Source organism: Apis florea, unplaced genomic scaffold, assembly GCF_048593485.1.
Source record: "Apis florea isolate Af1SG1 unplaced genomic scaffold, ASM4859348v1 contig_2350_pilon, whole genome shotgun sequence".
Taxonomy (NCBI): Eukaryota; Metazoa; Arthropoda; class Insecta; order Hymenoptera; family Apidae; genus Apis; species Apis florea.
Window position 1 is genome coordinate 5,181,017 of NW_028256565.1, and position 21,954 is coordinate 5,202,970.

Sequence of the window (21,954 nt, forward strand, 5' to 3'; positions counted from 1 at the left end):
CTTAATCGCTGTACAACAATCTAGGCCCAGAGTGTAATCTCGAGGCGATCTATGTGGGTCGATCCGTGTGCAAATGCCAGCCAACACGAGGGGTGGTAAGCTTCCGTGAGCTTTAAACGATAGATCAAATGGAAAGCTTGGAGCGTTAATACGAGGTTAATGAGTTCTGAATGACGGGCCAGACGTTTCGTCGGTGATCGTACGATCAACTTAATTCGACTTAATTATAACGTAAGTGCACCGGTGAAAATTAGAGAGAAGAAAGAACATTGCGTGTGTATGTGTGTGTGAGAGAGAGAGAAGTGTTTTCTTCGTTACGCTTCGTTTGGAAAATGCTCGTCGCGAATAAATCTCATCCGATCGATTCGCACCCAAGGCATAAATTTACCTCTTGAAAAAAGAAGAAGAAAAATATTGTTCACGCTTGTTCAAGCACGTATTAACTGGCTGGATATATTCAATTAAGCGAATCGTTAACGATACGAGAAATTCGCCGATTAATGGAAGTCGTTAGTCTCCATTTTCGACGGGTAATTAAAATCAAACTTTCTCTCAAATTCTCGCGAGACAACACGCGATGAACACACCGCGCGGGGAACGTGTCGATCGATTTCCATTACGCAAACGGTATAACAAGTTCCGCTAAAATGTTAGGGATCTTGGTTCGTCGACCCGTTACTTCCTGTTCTATAATCATTTGCATACAGCCTACTAAAACATAGCCCGTTAATGGTCACGGTTTATCGGGCGAGCGTTCGCGCGATCCACAATAATATTTTACAGGTAATTTGCGGAACTTCCGTCTACGTTTTCGCGAGGCAAGCCGTGAAGCATAGTGGTTTCTGAAGATGGCAATTTCTTAACAGTGAACTTTCTTTTGTTAACGACGCTGATCGCTCTACACCAGAATATATCATCGCACGATAATCGAGCTGGGAACGAGCAATTGAATATCCCACGGATCTTTCTTTTTTTCTTTTCTTTTCTTTTCTTTTCTTTTCTTTTCGATATTAAAACGGATAATTATCACTTAAACTTAGGCAAGAAAAGGCATGTCGAAGTTCCTTTGACATTTTCGTTTCAAACAAAAATTTTTATATCACGAAATGGAATATGCATATTTGATTTTCATGCAAATTTTATTACCTTGTTACCATACTTTTATTATCTCATTATGTATACCTTATCTTGTTATCTTGCACAAGCGCATGTTTCGTCATCGAAAAAAAAAAAAAAAAAAAAAAAACACGTTGGATCATCATAGAGAGCGATATATATGTGTGTGTGTATATATATATATATAACGATTGGTTAGCCAACTGCGGTTACTCTTAATCCGCATTGGTAACTTCCCTCATGATTTGAAGCAAAGAGAAGAGAGACATATCGATTGGACTGGTTTTTGATTTCCGGCGTGCACGCGGCAACACTCGAATGGCAACACGTATTGTTCACGCAGGAGGCGCGTATTAGGAAGTGGTTTCGTCCGTTGAAACGCGTACGACTTTCTTTTTGCCTTTTCCTCGCCTGTTCACGCAACCGTACACACATCAAAATCGTTAACGAGCGGCGATTTATTATGAGAAACTTTACATAAACCGTATGACACGCGAAATTGTTCGTTTGCACAAAGACTTCTTCACTGCACATAGAATATTCGCTCGAGCGAATATTAAAACTTTATTTCCACGTATTGATCAGTCATTGAAACCTGCCATTTTCATATTTATGAAGTGATAAAATAAACGATGAAAGTTTAAAATGATAAATACGTAACGCGAATTTTTCAATGGTTGCCACGAATGATTATAACACGATTAACCTTCTCTTTTAGCATCCTCATGGATTTTTCGAATACGAGATATAAAATACACGCAGATGTACATTCATAAAATCAAATCGTACTTAAACACAAATTTCGTACTTTTCCACTTGCTTTAAAATATAGAGAACTTATACCGAGATTTCGTTTATAAAACGCTTCACAGCCTATACGTATCTATAGATATTTATTGAATTTATTTACCATGCCATTATTTTTTTAAAGATAGATCGTAGAACGTATATTTATCTAAACTTTTTTTTTGTTTTAAAATACACGCAAAAGAAGTTATACCTAGATTTCGCCCGACCTTTAAACCTATAGCATTTGCCCTCATGGCCTTACACGTATTGTTGCATCCTTGAAATCCCTACTAATTTACTATGCTTTACTATGCCGATAACTTATAATACCTAGCGTGTTTTAAACGAAACAAGTGTATGCCTGTATAATACGTTACATCTAATATCGTTAATCCGACAGTTTCTTTCTTTCTTTTTTTTTTTTTTTTTCATTCGAAGATTCTCATGGTCCAATAAATTCGGCTCGGCCAAAGATCTACCTTTCTGGATAAAGTAAATAAGAGAGGAAGTGTAGGTCAAGCGTGATGCACTTTCAACTTTCGGATCGATGAAGTCACGACCTAAAAATTTACGCTCCCAAAAGAAAATGGGTAACGCGTGTTTAAATGTTGGACGAATTGCGCAATTAGCAACGAGCAACGAGCGCGCAATTAAGTTGCGAGGAGGTGCGAGACGTGCTTCTCTCGGTAATGACGCGATAACACAGAGTGTAGACTCCGGTCCTTGAATACAAGAATGAGCGTGGAAAATGTAGTTTCTTAAATAAAAGATTCGCATCGCCTTCCCGTGCTACTACGTATTTTTGGATCTACCCCGTAACTCCGATCCCTGTTGCGACGCGCCAATTGTTGAAAGATCGTCGAACAAAAGTATAGAGATTAAAGAGATTAAAAACGATTGATATCTGGGAATCGCGAATCTATAGTATGTTTCAATTGAGTAAACATAGATTCGATAATGACCGATACTTTTCCAATTCTTATCTTTCCAAATTTTTGCCACATCACTTTGCCACAATTCTGAAGGGGTTTGCACGCTATCAATAATATTATCATTACTTATCGATACGTTTTTGTCGATATTTCTTCATACAATTTGGGAAGTTTGCATACGACACAACAGTGACACGTATTGTCAATTTTATGAACACGCACAAGTTGAGTTTTGATTGAAATTGAACGAGTTGGGAAGATTGATTTATTTTTATGATCGATTCTTTTTTAGTATTCGAAACGCAATGGAAACAGTTATTGGACTAAAATAATAATAATTAATAACACAGGATAAAAATTTTTCTTTGAATTATATAAAATGATTATAGGAAATTATAGTAAAGGCGATCAAGTGTTGCGCCAGTAAGTAATAATTCTTTGAAATGGAATCTTCATTGAGTAGATGTAATTACATCTAAAATGGTAGGATGGATTAACCGCGGATGGACAACGTTTGATCGGGCTACAGGTGCTTGCGGGAAGAAATATTAATCAAATCATTGAATTGTCGCGTTCTACAACATTAAATCGCCGCTTTAAATGAGCTAATCAATCAGATCGAGTCGGATTCTTTAAAGGCGACTAGCCGGGCGGAACGATCGTTCCACGATTTGCAAAGATCGAATTGGTGGAATCATTTCCGGCACGATATGCTTTTACAAAAATTCCAACGATTCTCAATTGGTAGGCTCGGCTCGTTCTAAAGAGTTTCAATCTAGCCTGCCGTGATAATTTCGAACATCTATTGAACGAATCATCGATTTCCTATTCCCTTGTAAATAGAGGCAATCGAAGCTTTTGACATCGAAAAAATTTTTTATCGAAGTTATCAGTAGCAATTAACATTTTTTGCTTTCTTTGAGCAATATTATTCGATCAAGTTTACGAAGTATAAGAAGAAGAAGAAAAAAAAAAATAACAGAGAAAAGATACAATTTAATACTTACAGAAATCTTATTCACTTCACTGAATACGATCGTTATTTAGAAAAAGAAAAAAAAAATATTGCTTTCTATTCATCTATGTAAACCACTTCGATAAACCGATCATCCGATCCACGAAGCAAGAAAATCGAGAAAAGAAAACGCTTATATACGTTGATCAGTTCCTTTCACGACGACGTCGAACAACACACTATCGATCACACGCGAAATCAGACGAATCGCGATCGCGAGAAGGAATAGGCGGCCGTTTTCGAGCTTACGGATTATCTATGCAAATGTTGTGCATCCTGATCGCGGCCAGTGATCACGATAGGTCGTGCGATATAGACATGATCCACCCACTCATTCACGGGACCGCCAACAGGTATTTCCGATAGTTCAGGTAACAAAGTGCTCTGCGGACTAGGAATCGTGTAAACGGCCTATACCGTGTCCTCTCCATTTGGCCATCGACTGGCCCGGAAGTAACAAACGGTACCCGTTTCGTTATATCATCGAAGACATGATGAAACTATGCTTCTCACCGTTTAGGACAATTAACTGTACCGCTTAATACCGTTTCAATTCATCGATCATTATCGGCTGTCAATTTTTTCTTTTTTTTTTTTATTAATGCACGATGCGATTTATAAATTTAAAAAATTATAAATTAAATTTTAACTTTTAATTATATAACGTGGTGAATTCTAATAAGAAAAAATAAGAGTTGCAAGCGTACAGATCTTATGTTTAATCTTTGGCCGAACATTTGTAAGAATAAAGCAGTGTATGGATATTTTGCGACTATATTTTTTCTGTTCAAGTAGCGCATTTGAAGATAAACGATAACTACAAGTTGGAGTTCGAAATGCCGATTTCGAAAGATTTTCACTTGAAATTAAAGGTTAAGTTATTTCGAACTTCGAAAGCTTTTATGTTGAAAAGAGAAGAGCATAACTGTTCGAATAAACTCGAATTGTTCCTAAATTGCTTTGTTCTCTTCTATAGTAGTAGCAATTGAAATGATGTTCAAGGATATATAAGAATATACTATGTATATTCAGAATTTCGGAATATAGATAATTAGAAAGCTGTTTGTATATACTAAAGAAAATTGTTATGATGTTTTTTCATGTTTTACACTTTTTATAATGAAGGGTGACACTTGTTTTTTAAAATTTGTCAACTCGTGGAACTATACTAAGATAATAAACACGTAACGAAGTCACGTATGTATCATCATTTTTCATGATAAGATGAACATTTGAGATTGTTTCATCATATATATCTGATCATTGAGCGGTCATGATATGCATATAATCATGTATACAATATACACGTATGTATATATATTATAATTTTCTATATTATAACATGTATAGTTTTCTTTTTTTTTTTTTCTATAATCAAAATAATGATGATAATTATGATAAAAATTATTTCACGTATATACATAGGTACATATTTATATCTAAAACGAAATCATGAAATATCATCGATTATGTAAAACGATTGATCGTATCAAATTAATAATATCGATTTTAGTAATAAAATTATTATATATACATTTTGATGTTTAAACGATAATGATCTCGGAAATAACTTTCTTTTCATTATCCTTCTGAGTCATATCTAGTTACAAGACTGAAACGGGTTCGCGTGGAAATCAAAGAAAGAGTAAATCAACGAACCGCGTCAAAAGAAAAAACAAAAGTGTAACTTCTCCAAGTATTACAATTTCTTACTTAACCCCAATATCTTATTTAATCGTTCCAAATATTAAATTCCATTTAATTTTTTCAGAGTATTCTATTCTTAACAACGTTATTGAAATTCGGTTTATAACAGTTAAATGAAACGTGTTACGCCACTTATTTATTAAATAAGTATTATGTTTTCTTGCATACCGTGATTAAGAGAAATTATATTTCTTATTTTTCTGTATAATATTTACTTTCTCTATGTATAAACGAAAAATTGCACAGTACGATGTTGTATTGAAATCCACTTAAATTGCATTGTTTTGTTCCAATAAGTATCTACTTTTGAGAAAATTATATTCGCGCGTTAACATTCTAAATGTGATTGTATATGTATAGTGTAGAATAGTATGTGTACAGTTTCGAAATTTATGGGAATATGAAAAGATCAATCTAAGGAATTTTACCTGTGAAAGAAAGCTTCCTTACAAATTTAAGGTAGAAGTAAACGAGGTCTCCAATTGCCTCGGGTCATTTACTTTTGTCACTGCAAAGTCTTGAGATAAAAATTGCAGTAACGTACGTCAAAGAATCGGAAATTTTACGGGGATTCCTGTCTCCATGGATAATTTATTTAAAAATCGGCAAATTTTGTCGAGTCTGAAAAAATTATTGAATCTATGAAAAATTAATGACTTAAAAATTTATATTTATATATAAAAAAAGAAAAAAATATGATCCGCGCAAAATAATTTTTATCGAGATATATGGTAACAATCGAAATCTTGTTGCGCAAACAATTGTTTTGCGACGTTCGTTTCAATTAGAGTCGCTTAACCGTACGGTAAATTAGTTTGTGTCTTAACAGTGAATCTTCGCTAACAATTCAATATCAAGCATCTAACATTTGATTCCCATCGATTGTTGTTTTCATCGGTTTCAATGTAATCATGCTTCTATAAAGAGTTTCCTCGTGGCGAATCTTAAATAGGTTCGATTAAATTTTTTGAAAAACAAAGAAAGAAAAATCAAGATATCAAAACATAATAATACATAATTCGTTAAAACTAAGTTTTATGTTTCCGAATTTTATCTTTCCGTCCCGATTACGCTCTCGACACAATTTTCTCTTTTGAACTATTGCACGCTAGTAAAAATACAAATCTTATACACTTCTATGTATTTACACTATTCATAAACACTTTATAAAATCCTATATCATACTTTTTATTAATAATAATTTTATTAATAATAATAAGTAATAATAATAAGTAAAGAATATAAATTACTTATACATAAATTTTAAAAAATTATAATTATAGAATAATTTATTTATTTAATTTAATGCATATGAAAAATTTTTCTTCAAACCGATTAAATTAAATACTTCGAAGAAATAAACACTTTTTTTTAATACTTAGATTTAGTAAATAAATTTGATTTATCATTTCTATTCATTAATTTCTATTTTATTAAAACATTATTTAAAGAATTATATATCTTGTTTTAAAAATTTAATTATTTAAAATTGTTTGTTTTACAAATCAATAAGTATTCTAATTTGATTAATATTATTACTATAGTTTTAAATTTGCATTAGAAATGTTTTATCTCGATAACATTTAAGAAAACTATTAGAAGAAACCATGTGCCAGAACAAAAATAGATTGTGTAAAAATAAACGATATTTTCCGACAGAAAAAGTAAAGAAGTGAATGAAATTTAGACAAGTTTCATCGATTATCGTAAAGTGAAAAAATTATTCTATAATCCGAAAATCTTCAAGATGGCCAAAAATCAAAAAATTCATTGAAAAGTAAGAATGCTTATTTCTACATTCAAATTGTTCGATTTAACACGTAATTTGTTCGATTTAACACTATCGACCAATGTGACAATATGTAATACTAAAAAATGAAAAAAGTAATATGTCAAAACAAATAAAAATAGACAAAAACAAAAAATATAGAATCAACCAATGGTCCATAAACTCAGCTGAGAGGAAAAAGGATGCTTGTCACCCTGGCAGACGACGTGCTAGCCGCGTGTTCAACAAATATAATAAAATATATGTATTTTAAAAAATTGTATGATAGTACTCACTTAGCATTCAAAAATACAGCAATGTTTTTATGAACTTTTAAATGAATAACACATTACTATCAATAATTTAGTTCAAATATCGGAATAAAGAGAAAACTTCGACAAAGCGCAGCCATACCGTATGGCAGCACGACGAAGACTGCCTCTATTAACCGAAACACGAACTAATGTAAGTACATAGCCAAACAAAAGTTTCTATCTGATTGACAAAAGCTTAACCTCATTTTTTGACATGCCTGTACTTTTATGCACCAAACATAGAATTTATAATCGTTGGTGATTTAATTGCGGATGTAAATTATGGTTTGACGTTTATTAATTACTACTAATCATTCTTTATAGTAATAGAAATTAAATTATAAATTTTGCTTATATAAAGTACATTGTTTATTTTAAAAATATAATTATATGCAAATAAATAGTTATTATTATACAATTTTTATTTATAGTATATTATATTATAGTATATTATATTATATATAATAGTTATTATTATATATTTTTATTTATTTTATTTATTAAATGATTATTTTGCTCTTTTGGCATATTTATCTTCTAATTCATGCAATTTTGAGTCAAGTTCTGCCATGGAATATGTCTGAAATTATTTTATAGTAAATAGTTTTTGTGAAAAACTATGCAATTTGGAAGATAATATAAATACAATATAATATTTACCCTTTTCCTGATTGGTTTAAATGTTCCTTTAAGATTATTCATATCTTCTGTCTTCTATAATAGATTGAAAAAATTATTATTATTATTATTATTATTGTTACATGTTTCTAGAATTTAATGATATTTAGTTAAAATTTTACCCAAAGATTTTTATATTCAGGAGATATGCCTTCTAAATATAATATTCTATCTTCAATATTTTTAAGCCTTTCATAAACATCTTTAGGAACAGGTCGATTAATTCCAAGAATTTTTTCAGTAGTTGAAATTCTTTCATCTAATACTGATGAATAATTATTTATTTGATTTGCTCCCGACATTGTAACTTTATGCAAAATATGTTGATCTACCATTTGCGGTCCCCATGTATTAAGTACTCTATGCACTAAAAAGATTTTAAATTTAAAAATTATATTATTAATTGATATAAATACAAAAATTGCTTTACTTACCTTTTACATGACTTTTTGAATCTTTTCTTCTAATAAGAATGGCATCAACTCTTGCACAAGAATCTTCGTTCTCGTCATTTTGATCTCTAAAATATAATAAGATTAAATTATAATATCACGAAACATTTAATTTTTTTTATATTTTTTCGTGAATATTTTATAACTTACTAACCTGTGACAACAAAATTCTTGTACATTCACAATATTTACTTGTTGACGTTTTCGTTCAATAAAAGCTGATATTCTATGATTTAATTCATTCGACGAAGCGCGAATTTGAACAAGATTTGGATCAATTATTATTTTAGACTCTTCTTTTTCTTCTTCTTCTTCTTCGCTATCATATTCCACTGTTGTCTCTATTATTTCATTTGTTATTGTAATATTTTCCGATTCCTCAAAATCAATTGCATCATGAACTGTATAAAATAATACTCAATAAATAAATATATTTTTGAACATATATAAAAATATACAATTTTTTGATTTAATAAAGAAAAATCAAATTAGGTGGATAATTATAAAATTACAAATTATGATTAATAATTTATTAACATATTAATATATCTATATATCTAATATAAAACTTATTTTCCAATTTTTTACAAATTTTAACAATTTTGCAATATATTAAACATAATTTATATAAATTTTGTACAGCTTAATAAATTTATTTAAAATTTAAAAAAATTTTACAGAATTTTTGTTTGTATTTCTTATCTTAAAAAATGTTTTTTAAAAACATTATAACATGAAAATATCATTTACTATTTGACCAGGCACACTCTTTGTTTTCCTTCCATTGCATTTCTTGTGTGTCATATATTTCTTTTTTCCAAATTGGAACAGATGATTTTAATGCATTAATAGCATATTCAACAGCTTTTAATGATTCTTCTCTATGGGGAGATGAAATTGCAATTACTACACTTGCTTTAGATACTGGTACTTCTCCTAAACGATGATATATAGCAATATGATGAACATTCCATTGAGAACGAATTTTTGAACATATATTATTCATTTCTTTTAATGCCATTGGTTCATATGCTTCGTATTCTAATTTTAAAACCTGAAAAACATATATGAGTGAATAAAAACATATAGATATATTTCTAGATTTATAAATAAAAATTTAAGTAGATAAATACCTTTTTGTTATCAAAATTATCACGAGTAATACCAATAAAATTTGATACAGCTCCACAATTAGATGCAGTTACTAAATCAATTATATATCCAATATTTAACTCTTCTTGTTGCAATTTCACGATATCCTTTGTAGTATCCATTCTAACCTAAAAATATCAAATTTATTTTTTTTACACTAATTATATATAATATTAATTCATAACATATGGGAAACTCAAACCTCCACTAAGTGGTGGAATAACAGCAATTTCGTCTTTTTGCGAAAGTACTAATGTGCTATCTAAGGGAACAAATTCTTCGTTCACTGCTAGGACTAAGGTATCACGAATAGTTTCTAATTTAAAATGAGTTATTACTTTATCTATTAAATCAGTGTATGATAATTTTTGTGGAACAACAATATACCATTCCTTTTTCCCTGTTATTTCTCTTGCTTTAGCGAAAAATAAAACTTTAACTTGTATTTCGATAATACTGTTATCCATTATGAAGTATAAGCATAGAATAACAATATAAATTTATAAAATGCCTTAATATCTTATCATAAGATGTATAATTATAAAGATATCAAATCATATTACGTAATATGTAATTAATCCAAAGATAATATATGTCTTATTTAAAACTTGAAAAAAGGTTATGTTTTCATTAAATTACTTATCTAGTCAAACTAGTGTCTATATATATATAATATAAAAGACATATTAAAAAATATTAAGCATAAAATTAATAAAAAAATCAAAAATATAAATAAATAAATATAGTTTGTTATTAGAATTAAATATTTTAATATTTTTTATAATAAATTATGAATCTGAATATGATGTAAGTATGCAATATGCAATCTAAGCTATTAACTTTTAAGCGGTAGAATACAAAATAATTGAGTACGTAATTATAGTTAAAATAAAAACATTTTGCATTTGAATTATCATTTATTTGTATAAAAATGATAACAATTATAAATATATTTTATTTATATATATTACAGTTTTCAAAATATTTAATAGAATGGAAATATTCTATAGACTTCAAGTACCTTGTATGATATTAAGGTCAACTGAGAAATGAGGTCAACGTAGCAAGGAATCGTACTATTCTGCTTGTATAATATTCTATATGCACGAAAACTAATATATTTTTTAAATATATTTTTTATATTTAAAAAGTGTTAATTATGATTTATAATTATTTATTTTATTGGATATTTTGCAAAAATTTTATTTATGTAAATATAATTTCTGTCATTTTTAAACTTTAAAGTTTGAAACATAGAAATCTAATCTTATAGATATATTATGAATTAGAAATTTTATAAGACACATAACCTATTGTTTTAAAGTTATATGTTAACAGCAATATGTTGATGTGTCAGTAAGTAATGGCCTTGGATAAACATTTAAATGTATGCATCGTGCGTATAGCACAATGTGCGCTCACGCTTAAGTATAGATGGATAGCCTGTTAACCCGAAGTCTAGAAAAGTGCAGGGATCTAATTCGTTCACTCGAATTGCTGTCAAATAAGAATGATACAAAAAAAAATTTATTCTTTTAACATTTAATTAATTCTTCTAAAAATTATTGAAATATCATAATCAAGAATCATATAACACATTAAACAGATTGACAATAATTTTATATATATATATATATAAAAATACTATCTCATCCAAGATGCTGGATTGTGATGCAATAACATAAAAAATTCTAAGATGCTAAGTAAACATTAAAAACATAAATTTTTAATTAATAATTTTTAATTTTTGTCTAAAAAAAAAAATATTAATTAAAATTCTCTAAAACTTTCTATTGTAAATTTTTCCATTTATAAATTTTCATTATTTAATTTTATTATTTAACATTTAATATTAAATAATTATATTTAAAAAAAATTAATCAAATTTAAATACTGTATAATATAACTATTTTAATATATTAAGTAATTATTAAGTAAAAGTTTAAACTAGCCGAATTAGTAGCGAAATAGGATATGTGTATGAGAGAGAAGTGCAATTGAACGAAGTTTGATGACTATATACTGACTAATGGTACTAGTTTTATTGCTCAAAAAATTTATGACATATATAATCGGATCAGAGAACTGTATAAGTATCGTACATACGAGCGACAACTAATATGTTCGCGCCTTTAGTTCAAATAAATGCAATACGAATAGTCGTACAGAAAGTATCATGAGATATATTAATTTGTTTGTAGAAGTGAAATAGACATTTTGAAATGCCATATCCGCACGTGTTTAAATCTAGTTATTAGAATTATTAAGTGAAAGTACAAGTATTATTCAAAATCCACCAAATCATTTAAAATCAACATTTTGAAAAGAAGAACAACATGATTCACGAATTGTCGCTCTTGTCGTCTCAACGATGAGCTGCATTCACTAGTAACAGCATTGCGACACGCGACTGTGACAGAAAGCTTCTGTGTATAACATATAGCATCGTTTGCCAATAGATTCGTACGGCTATTTGTAATGTGAAATAAATTTTTATCTATACCTAATTAAATATTATTTAATATCATTATATCTTCGAACTTTATTCTTCTTGATAATGAATCGTTAGTTAAAAGAAAAATATGTATATTTTTGAAAAATAAATTTTTAAAGTGAACTGTTGTAAATCCGATTTGCAATGTATCAACAACTACATGAGCGCGCAATTGGTATTAGAAAACAATGCCCACGAGTTTCAACCATGACTGTATTGTTTCTGTTCGTTGCAAAAAATCTTTTGCGTTATAATAGAATACTTTGATCGTACTTATTGATAACGTAATATTATTAATTTAAATGGATAAAATATTCTGAAATAAAAAAAATAATAATATTTTTTAATTAATTTTTTAATTTTGAATATTTTTTAAACCATTTGATAAAATCGAATCGTATTTTGTATGGAATTTAAAACAAAAAGAATCACATTTTTAAACACGTGATTCATTACAAACCAATAGCGCACACTATCTACGTTCTTTCCCCAGATAAGACTCTTAAAAATATCTCTTTCTTTATGACTTTAACTTATGCATGGATAAAAATATTCGTAAAGAATACATGCATATTATTACGTACTTACATTGTGTACACGTGAACATGATATATTCTATGATTTCACTTTCAAAGAAAATGATTATAAAAAAATAATATTCTTTACAACTTTGTTAATATAATGAACGAAATTATTTTCATAATTTCATTTTCTGTAATATTAATAACTATTTTGACAATTAATTAAAGAGAAAATTAATTTTGAAGAATTTTGCGATATATCAATGATATCTTGTTATAATTTGTCGATCTATATTTGAATAATGAATGATGATATGTTAATATAAATCATCATATGATTCTATAATGATTCTAGAACATATGAATTTATTTATACTTATTAATAAAAAATGATCTAAATATCATATTTGATAAACGATCGTACTTTTAAAATCATCGTTAGGAAATCAAATGCATCTTATTCACTTGCTCATGAACTATGATGTCATACTGCAGTGCGCACCAACGACAACAAGATTAACGTCCTTGACAAGAAAAATATTTTTATAATATAAATATCTTTTTTTTATTAATAATAATATTTAATTGAGTATTATAAAATATGAAATTTAAATTAATATCTTTTACAAAGTGCTCGTATCACTTGAAGATACGTACGATAAGTGCAACATGCCACAGTAAGTTGCAACTGTAACTGTATGATGCTTAGCTGTAAAATCAATCGATAACAATTCATTCAGTTAACTTTGATTTACAATAAATCAGTTATGATATATATTAAAAATTATTTAATACGAAAATCATTTATTATAAAATGTTAAATCGATTAGAAGAACTTACAAAAATGGGAAAGAAATAAATTATGTAATATAATGCTAAATATTGTTATTGTCAATAGAAGAGACAATTATTCAAAATATAGGTCAATAAAATGGATAAGTGAAACATGAACGAATGAATGAGCAATAAATGTTCTTCGAATTCTAATATTCTATTGAAAAATAAAAAGTATACGCATGAATGTAAAGGCCCAAAGTAAGACGCCCCTAGTATAGGTTGAATAGTACGTTCCTGCACAACAGAGCCCGCGAGGGCTGGTGAGAAGGAGAGAGATATACTAATGATCAGAATTGATAGAAGAGTGACAGAGATAGCGAGGGCGAGAGAGGAACGCGAGGGCCGAGGCACACCATCGAGTATCAACCAGCTGGTTGGCAAGGCAGCCGCGAGCAGTCGCCAGTGAGACGCGGTACCCCGCGAGGGCTTTCGTCGTTTGTTCGTTCGTCTATACGTGTGTCTATATGTCCGTCATCTCCCTTCCGCTTAAACCTATCGTGGTCGTGCGTACGTTCATTCGTTCGTCCGGTCCGTGTGTGGTGCGTCTCCCTTCGCTTGCTTTCAACGACACTTGCCACCGGTCGCGACTATCGTCTCTGTGTCAAAGTACATCTCTGTCTTACTCTATCTCTCTCTCCTCGTTTCTCTTGGCGTGCCCGACTGAAAAGACAAGATGGCTGCCGACTCAGGAATGGAGACGTGTCCCTCCCCGGAGATTGCAGACTCCAGGAAGCGGCCGCTGGATTGTGACGCGGAAAATGGCGCGACGAAGAGGTCTCATTACGGATCAGGTATTTTAATTGCGTGTTGTCAATCAATTTTCTTGACTGTCGCATAAGTTTCTTTACATACCTTTACCGATGTTCCTATACATATACGAACGATAATGTACACTCACAATGATTTTCTCTCCTCCTTCACCTCTCTTTTTCTTTCTTTCTGCTCTCTTTTTCTTGCTTGGCGCTCTTTACTCTCTCACACGTCTTTGACAATCTTGTCGCTGCTGTTGACACAGCGATCGCTCGCTCGACCGTTCTCTTTCGTTTCCCACTTCGAAGCCTGGCGAACGTGTATACGAAGGCGAGAACGTGAACACGGTGCACCGCACAGCGGTTCGCGCATCCTCTCGTGCCACGTCTCCTTCTCTTTTCCGTTTCTCATCTCCTTATTTTCTCAATTTGTTCACTATCTTCTGTCTAATGTCATAAACGCGACTTCATACGTGTTATCTATAACGGTGTTTTTTCGTTGACGTTCATTTTATTATTGTCAACGTCAGCATTGTCACCATCGTTTTCGTCTTCGTTGTCACCCCCCACCCTTCTATCCTTCTTCATCATCGTAATCATCAACATTGTCCTTATTTTCCTGCTTATTTTCATCGTCGCTATTGCTGCTGTCATCGTCGTTATTCTTTCTACGTGGGCGACTGTGCCTGTGAACGTCGTTAATGGAGAATCGCTGCTGCGGTGGCTGTCGATTATGATCCGTGACTCTGCAACTTCGTCTCTGTCGCGCCCGTTTCATCATTTCAACCACTAGCTTCGCAGCAAGAAGTGGCCTATACCTCGTTCCATTTGTACGCATATTGTGTACTTTTCTGCCGCATTCTCATAGTGCAGTGCCGCTGTTGTCGCGAAAGTGGCATACTAAGGAACACGCTGCTACCCGTTGAGTGGCAGTTACTAGGATGTGGCGTATCGGTGAGTTGTCAGGCACACCGTTCCGCTGCCGAGGTTGCGGGTCAAGGTCGATGCGAAGCGAGTGAGCGCACAGGGCTTCCATCTGTCAAACAGCTGTTTGCCTTCAACGCATCGAAACTTTGTCATTCTACATTATACTTCCTTATTCTTCGTTCACCGATTACGCGACACTTTTTCGAAGCTCGTACTACGTGTTCATTGGTATCGGTCTTTCTGCGCTCGCGTGTCCGTGAGTACGCAAGATTTCGCGTTTCATCGTTTTAGAAACCAATCAGAAATCACAAGTTTTATAATGAATATCGGAATAACATGTTATTTGATAAAAGAATATTGTAAAGTTATATGTGAGCTTTAATAATTTAAATTCAATAGTAATGAATTTAAAAATTAATTACTTTATAAGGATTATGATCGTCATTAAAAAATTTAGTGTTTTTAAATGTGTGTGCATTTTAATGAAATTAATTTAATGTTTTTCTTTATTTGCTTATACTAATAAATTTTTTTGTTGAATTGTTTATATAACTTAAAAAAATATAATTTTCTAATGATCTTGTGTATTCTGTCATATATTAATCCATAATTTGTGTATAAATATTATTTTTCTTGCAATCAATACAATAATTATATAATTTTATATTTTACAGGGGGAGATGGAACATATCACCTCAAAGTATTGGTCCCTGGAGTGGCTGCTGGAGCAATCATTGGAAAAGGAGGAGATACAATTGCCCAATTACAAAAAGATACAGGAGCCAGAGTCAAAATGTCTAAATCCCATGATTTTTATCCAGGTATATTGAAAATATTTATTTCTGTTATATCATTACTAAAAGATAATATAATTTATTTATATATAATTATTTTATATGATCTATAGGAACCACAGAGAGAGTATGTTTAATTACGGGCAGTTTAGAAGCTATAATGGCTGTTATGGACTTCATTATGGATAAAATTCGTGAAAAACCAGATCTTACATTGAAAACAACAGTAGATTTTGAATCGGGAAAAACTACTGCAGAAAGGGATAAACAGGTATAAAATTTCTTATATGTTTTGATTTTTTATATGTATTTACATTAAATTAATTTTAAATTAATATTTAAATTTATATTAAATTTATATTAAATTAATATTTTCTATATTAATATTATAATAGTGTATTACTTGTAATGTTAGTAAATTTATATTATTAGTAAAATTTATATTATTAAATAACATCCTATTTTTGTTATCAATAATAATAAATCAAATATATTATATTTATTGGAAATGTATAATAAGAATTGTTCTTTCATGTACATATATTGTATATATTGCATATATCATGTATATATTTGATTGTAATCGGAAAGAATAGAATTTCTTCATTTTATATTATAATTAATGTAATATTTTAGGTAAAAATTTTAGTGCCTAATAGCACTGCAGGAATGATAATAGGTAAAGCAGGAAATTATATTAAACAAATAAAAGAAGAATGTGGTTCATATGTTCAAATAAGTCAGAAAGCAAAAGATGTATCTTTACAAGAAAGGTGTATAACAGTAATTGGAGAAAAAGAAAATAATCGTAATGCATTAATGATGATATTAGCAAAAGTGGCAGATGATCCACATAGTGGTACATGTCCAAATGTTAGTTATGCAGATGTTAGTGGTCCTGTAGCTAATTATAATCCTACAGGCAGTCCTTATGCTCAAGCACCTACAAGTACTCCTACATACACCTCTACAGCTGGCATTAATACAGGTAAGATAATAAAAAATAAAAAACGTAACAATTGTAAAATTAAAATGCGATGTTAATAAATTATAACTTTTATTCACAGTGAGTCTCTTGAATGGTGCTGGATTAAGTTTGAACTTGAATTTAGGAGCTGCTATTACAGCGGGTACAGCACCAGTGACAACGCAATTATTGGAACATATAAAATTAAATTTACGAACGGCAGGTTTTTCCGAACCAGCTGCTAGTGAAATTTTATCTGCTATTGCTACACTTGCTAAATACAATCTTCTTGGAATGGGAATTGGAATGCCTTCTAGTATGAGTTATCTTGGAAATCCTATGGACAGCACTACAACTGCAAATGGTTCGAATAATAATGGTGGTGTATTTGGGCCAATTGGAACAGTTCCTACTCTTGGATCTACGTCTCCTACACCACGTAATACACTTGACAGATACGAGCCCTTTGATCCATTCAGACAAAACAACACAGCTGCCAGTGCTATTCATCTAAACAACAATTCATTTGGCCTTGGCACTAACCAGTTATCACTTGTAAGTAAGAGTCCTACACAGGTAGATGCCAACAACAAGGAGACCAAGAAAGTAGACATAGAAATTGCAGAGGTTATAGTGGGAGCTATTCTGGGACCCGGTGGTCGTGCCCTCATTGAGATTCAGCACCTAAGTGGCGCCAACATACAAATCTCTAAGAAGGGCATGTTCGCTCCTGGTACCAGGAACCGCATAGTGACTATCACGGGTTATCCTAATGCAATTGGTACTGCTCAATATTTAATTGAGCAAAGGATCAGTGAAGAGGAAGCAAAACGAGCACGTCAGAATGCCCTCGCCAATATGATCCATTGATTTCAAGTACAGCACTTTTGTTCATCCCCATTATTGAGCTCCGTTATTCATCTTTCCACATCTTGAGATGATGTTTGCGGTAGCTCTCTCTTCCCTTCTTTAAACTCTCGTCCACTATCACCTACCACCCGTTGTCATCTGTCGCTACATCACTATAGCGCTTGCATTATCACATCACTATTCATGCATCCATCATAGTTCGTCAACATTTATCTATCTTTTAAGATTATTATGATATATAAATATTATATGTTATATGATAACTACTACAATTGTTCTGTGATACACCACGTTACGGGGCTTTATCACAAATAACACACGTACCACATCAGAGTCACATAATATATCTAGTTGTATGGTATAATAGGATATTGAAAGAAGCATGATAAAATTATAATTATATTAGAAACGAAATGGCACAATTTGGCCATAGTTGTTCTTGAAAAATCGAGACAACAATGTTATATGGGTAATTGTTTCGTTTCATAAAGATGAATCTATTTTTTTTTTTTTATATATATAGGAGCATAATCTTACTATTAATGCGAGAGATATTTTTAGTTAGAAGATCATACAGAACTCACAAATTGAATGACTTCGATCTGAAAGATTAATATCCTAATGTATCGCGCAAGTCAAATTCTATTCATTTCCACAAAATAATATTGCAATTATTGTATTGAACTGTTCCTTGAACTACGAAATGATTAGACTGTTTGAACGAGTTTTTACTCATAGTTAATAATATTGAGCGAGTTTTCTTAAGTACAGAGTAATACCTTGGCAAAACCAAAGATCTTACATTTGTAAAGCAGAAATAACTTGGCTGGAAGATAAATATACATACAAAGGGAGAGCTATTCTATATATAAACATATATTTATATATTTACAATGCTGGCTGGTCCAGCTAAATGATAAACATAATACTTTATTGCCAAGTTTTATTCTGAATCCCAAAGTCTTTATTTCTCAAAATCTTCATTCAATTATTACATCGTATAGTATTTAGATTAATATACTCAGAAATATATAAATATCGAGTCTCATTTTTCTTTATTCATATTTTAGGAACAGAGAATTCATTTTATTAAGATGTTAGGATAAGTATTACTCGATTTATCATTGGATCAAAACGATCTTTTCGAGTAATATTTCAGTATAATTGCAATGTGCTGCACATTAAAAGTTTTGTCTAATTATTTTTAGTTTCAAGGCATATCAGTTGAATACAATTTTATATTTCATGACACACTTCAAACTAAAAGTTGTGAACATGAAAAATTTTTTTTTGTCATTCCTTTATATTATAGTAGCATAAATATAATTATTTTTGTTACATAGAGATATTTATATTTATATACAACCATTTTCAATAATTTAATTGTGGAATATTGTTTGAAAAAAATATTCTATTCTCTTTTCTGTGTTTTCAATTCTTTTCTATGCAATGATTAAGTATCCTGATGAGAATGAAATAAATTACGATTTCTGCATATATATATATATTCACTTTTATATAAAAATTTATATAAAAGTTTATTATGGTCAGCATATGTCATACATCCTTGGGTTCTGTATGATACTGCTTTATGTGGAATTCTATTTAAGCCAACCAAATCTTTGACAGATTTTTAACAACTGCACTTTGACGTTGAATCAAATTTTTAGATAGGGAATGGATTTTAGCTAGAAACTTCGTTTATGTTGATAATTATCAATATCATAAGCAACAGAATAAATAAATAGCTTATATTTCATTGCTAGATAAAAAAGAGGATACAGCATCTACTAATAATAAATGTTTCAAATCATTGTTTTTCTTTTTGGGGGGGGTAGGTATTAGGAAAGGGTGATATAAGGGATAGGCGGTAATCAATAATGGGTTTAGTTAAAGTATCTGAAAACGTTAGCTGTAGCGTCAAATGAAATATATAAGTGTACATGAGTACAATTCATAGCTGGAGGCGCTGGCTCACCGCTCTTTAAAATAACTTGTATATTCATAAATATCGCATAACATGAGTAATAATATATTACACACAGAGAGAAAAAGAGTAAATATATATATTATATATTATATTATATATATAATATATATATGTATATAAAAAAGATGCATATATATATACATGAAAAGTTTGAATTAGATTATTAATAAAAGAGAATTCATATTATCTAAAATATAAATGACATATATGTGTATATTTATATGTATATATATATACACATATATATTCTATATATATATATAAATATATAAATATAATATATAAAAAATATAATATAAGTAATGAAATGATATTATAAACATTGTTGACAAAATATTTGCGTCCGCGTACGTAAAACATAATTTTATGTTTATTCATAAATTGTATGTGAACTATTATTGATTAAACTTCACTGTGTTGCCCAAATACATTGAAAAAGAAGTCACAGATACGATGAAGATGGAAACTATTATTATATTGCTGTAGATAGATCTATTCAAAGAAACTTTAATAGAACATGTTACGAACGTCACGTGTACCATTAATTTAATTTATAAATCACTTTTTAATAGCGATCGTGCTATTAATATTAATGGCAGCATAATATTTCTTTATTGCATCCGCATATGCAGTACTTTTCTTCGTTAATTAATACGCATCATCACATTAGATCTATCATTGGCGATTTATCGATTTTTATCCTATCGTCACTTTCTCTCTATTTCTATTTTATAATTCACATTTTCTGACTGCCGGTAGGCAGGTGTGTTCCAATTGATTTATATAGGTGAGGATTTTCAAAAAAAAAAAAAAAAAAATGGATTTTATATCTCGTTCATTTATAATACATCGATTCGTACATTTGTCATTTGTGATGCTCATTAAATATATTTGTACTAAGGTACCTAAATCTAGTATTGCACTAAACTCGTACAAGTAGGTGAATTAAAAATGAATTTACATTTGATTTCATTACAAAGATTTTGATATATTTTGTGCTTGTTACAAGTAACTTATTATAGTGAAGTGAATTAGATTTTTATCTCAAAAAATATTTCTTCTATTAACTTTTTCCTTTTTCTTTTTTTCTTTCTTTCTTTTTTTTTTTTTTTAATTTTTCTCTTTTTTTTTTTTATGAGAAGACAAATATTTTTTATCTTATGTTCTTAAAATTATAACGTTTCTAATGTTATCGATTGCATCAGAGAATAACAATTATCAAGACTTTTTTATTTTATTTTCTGTGATCAAAATCAAAAAGTTAAATTATCTTTTTTCGATTTAGAGTCTAAATTCTATTAAATTTGTAATATGCACGTTAAAGTAAAAGAAAAAAAGTGAAAATAAGAAAAATTAGAATATTTAAATAAATTTTATTCATAAATCTCTATACAAATAAACAACTTGTAGGTAGCAAGAAATAATTAGAATTAGGTTACAGTTTTTCTCAGCAAACACATTCCTTAGTAGAACAGATTATGTATAAGGCTAGCTGTGATGGAGTTATGAGTGAGAAAGAAAGAGAGAAAAGTAAGATGAGAGAAGGAGATATAAATATTCATCAGCTACCAGTACGTAAAAATTGCCACGATATGTTAATAGTGTGTAAAATATAAAATTTATTTGTGCAGGGAAAATAACTCGGTGATGTAAAGATTCATCAAGGCAAGGAAGATGGATGCGTTTTATTCGCAATGATAAATGACGATGTCGATGTTGAAATGTGCATTTCTATCAGAATCAAATGTCATAATATCAATTTTCCAATGTTATCACTTGGAACATTTGAAAAAAAAAAAAAAGAAAAAAAAACAACTCTCCTTGCATCAGCGGTAAGAAAATTAAGCGATAAATGTGTTATAAGCTAATAGAGATAAACCAA

General features: G+C 30.0%; 3 protein-coding genes across 16 annotated transcripts in view; 1 reads left to right on the forward strand and 2 right to left on the reverse strand.

Moving 5' to 3' along the window:
- TTLL5 (Tubulin tyrosine ligase-like 5) overlaps positions 1-7,767 on the reverse strand; it is a 29,637-nt gene extending 21,870 nt beyond the window's left edge. For 3 of the 8 annotated variants that reach the window (XM_012490391.3, XM_012490395.3, XM_003696725.4), the window contains exon 1: positions 7,624-7,745. In XM_012490391.3, coding sequence (XP_012345845.1) covers positions 7,624-7,630 — 7 coding nt within the window. In that variant the 5' untranslated portion in view covers positions 7,631-7,745. Of the gene's footprint in view, positions 913-3,844; positions 4,424-5,987; positions 6,199-7,623 lie in introns of those variants that run through there. The other 5 variants (XM_012490392.3, XM_086904525.1, XM_086904529.1 and 2 more) reach the window with 5 other exon arrangements.
- Positions 7,768-7,986: 219 nt separating this feature from the next.
- LOC100868380 (Molybdenum cofactor synthesis 2B) lies at positions 7,987-14,950 on the reverse strand. Of its 4 annotated transcripts, none has more exons than XM_031918354.2 (8): positions 14,674-14,950; positions 9,905-10,051; positions 9,522-9,825; positions 8,926-9,172; positions 8,754-8,839; positions 8,442-8,686; positions 8,302-8,355; positions 7,987-8,221 (listed from the first exon to the last, which is right to left on the reverse strand). In XM_031918354.2, exons 2-8 carry the CDS (start codon positions 10,043-10,045, stop codon positions 8,150-8,152), a joined length of 1,149 nt encoding a protein of 382 aa, XP_031774214.1. In that variant the 5' UTR covers positions 10,046-10,051; positions 14,674-14,950; the 3' UTR covers positions 7,987-8,149. The 4 variants fall into 4 exon arrangements, with proteins under 4 accessions (XP_031774214.1, XP_086760659.1, XP_086760658.1 ...); XM_086904533.1 differs by lacking the exon at positions 14,674-14,950 and adding an exon at positions 10,311-10,563; XM_086904532.1 differs by lacking the exon at positions 14,674-14,950 and adding an exon at positions 10,262-10,558.
- On the forward strand, positions 14,085-19,426 carry pasilla (RNA-binding protein Nova-1-like protein passilla). Of its 4 annotated transcripts, XM_012490401.3 has the most exons (6): positions 14,085-14,566; positions 16,126-16,272; positions 16,359-16,516; positions 16,882-17,233; positions 17,313-17,767; positions 17,838-19,045. In XM_012490401.3, exons 1-6 carry the CDS (start codon positions 14,449-14,451, stop codon positions 17,844-17,846), a joined length of 1,239 nt encoding a protein of 412 aa, XP_012345855.1. In that variant the 5' UTR covers positions 14,085-14,448; the 3' UTR covers positions 17,847-19,045. The 4 variants fall into 4 exon arrangements, with proteins under 4 accessions (XP_012345855.1, XP_003696774.1, XP_086760656.1 ...); XM_003696726.4 differs by having other exon boundaries at positions 17,313-19,426; XM_086904530.1 differs by lacking the exon at positions 14,085-14,566 and adding an exon at positions 15,062-15,707 and having other exon boundaries at positions 17,313-19,426.
- The last annotated feature ends 2,528 nt before the right edge of the window (positions 19,427-21,954 follow it).

Coding starts and splice junctions, on each gene's coding strand:
- LOC100868380 (XM_086904532.1), bottom strand. CDS start 10,390: ATGGATAACAGTATTATCGAAATACAAGTTAAAGTTTTATTTTTCGCT. Junction 10,052..10,261: donor ACACTGATTTAATAGATAAA/GTAATAACTCAT, acceptor TGATATTTTTAG/GTTAGAATGGATACTACAAA. Junction 8,222..8,301: donor TTAAACCAATCAGGAAAAGG/GTAAATATTATA, acceptor AAATAATTTCAG/ACATATTCCATGGCAGAACT.
- pasilla (XM_003696726.4), top strand. CDS start 14,449: ATGGCTGCCGACTCAGGAATGGAGACGTGTCCCTCCCCGGAGATTGCA. Junction 16,273..16,358: donor ATCCCATGATTTTTATCCAG/GTATATTGAAAA, acceptor TATGATCTATAG/GAACCACAGAGAGAGTATGT. Junction 16,517..16,881: donor CTGCAGAAAGGGATAAACAG/GTATAAAATTTC, acceptor GTAATATTTTAG/GTAAAAATTTTAGTGCCTAA.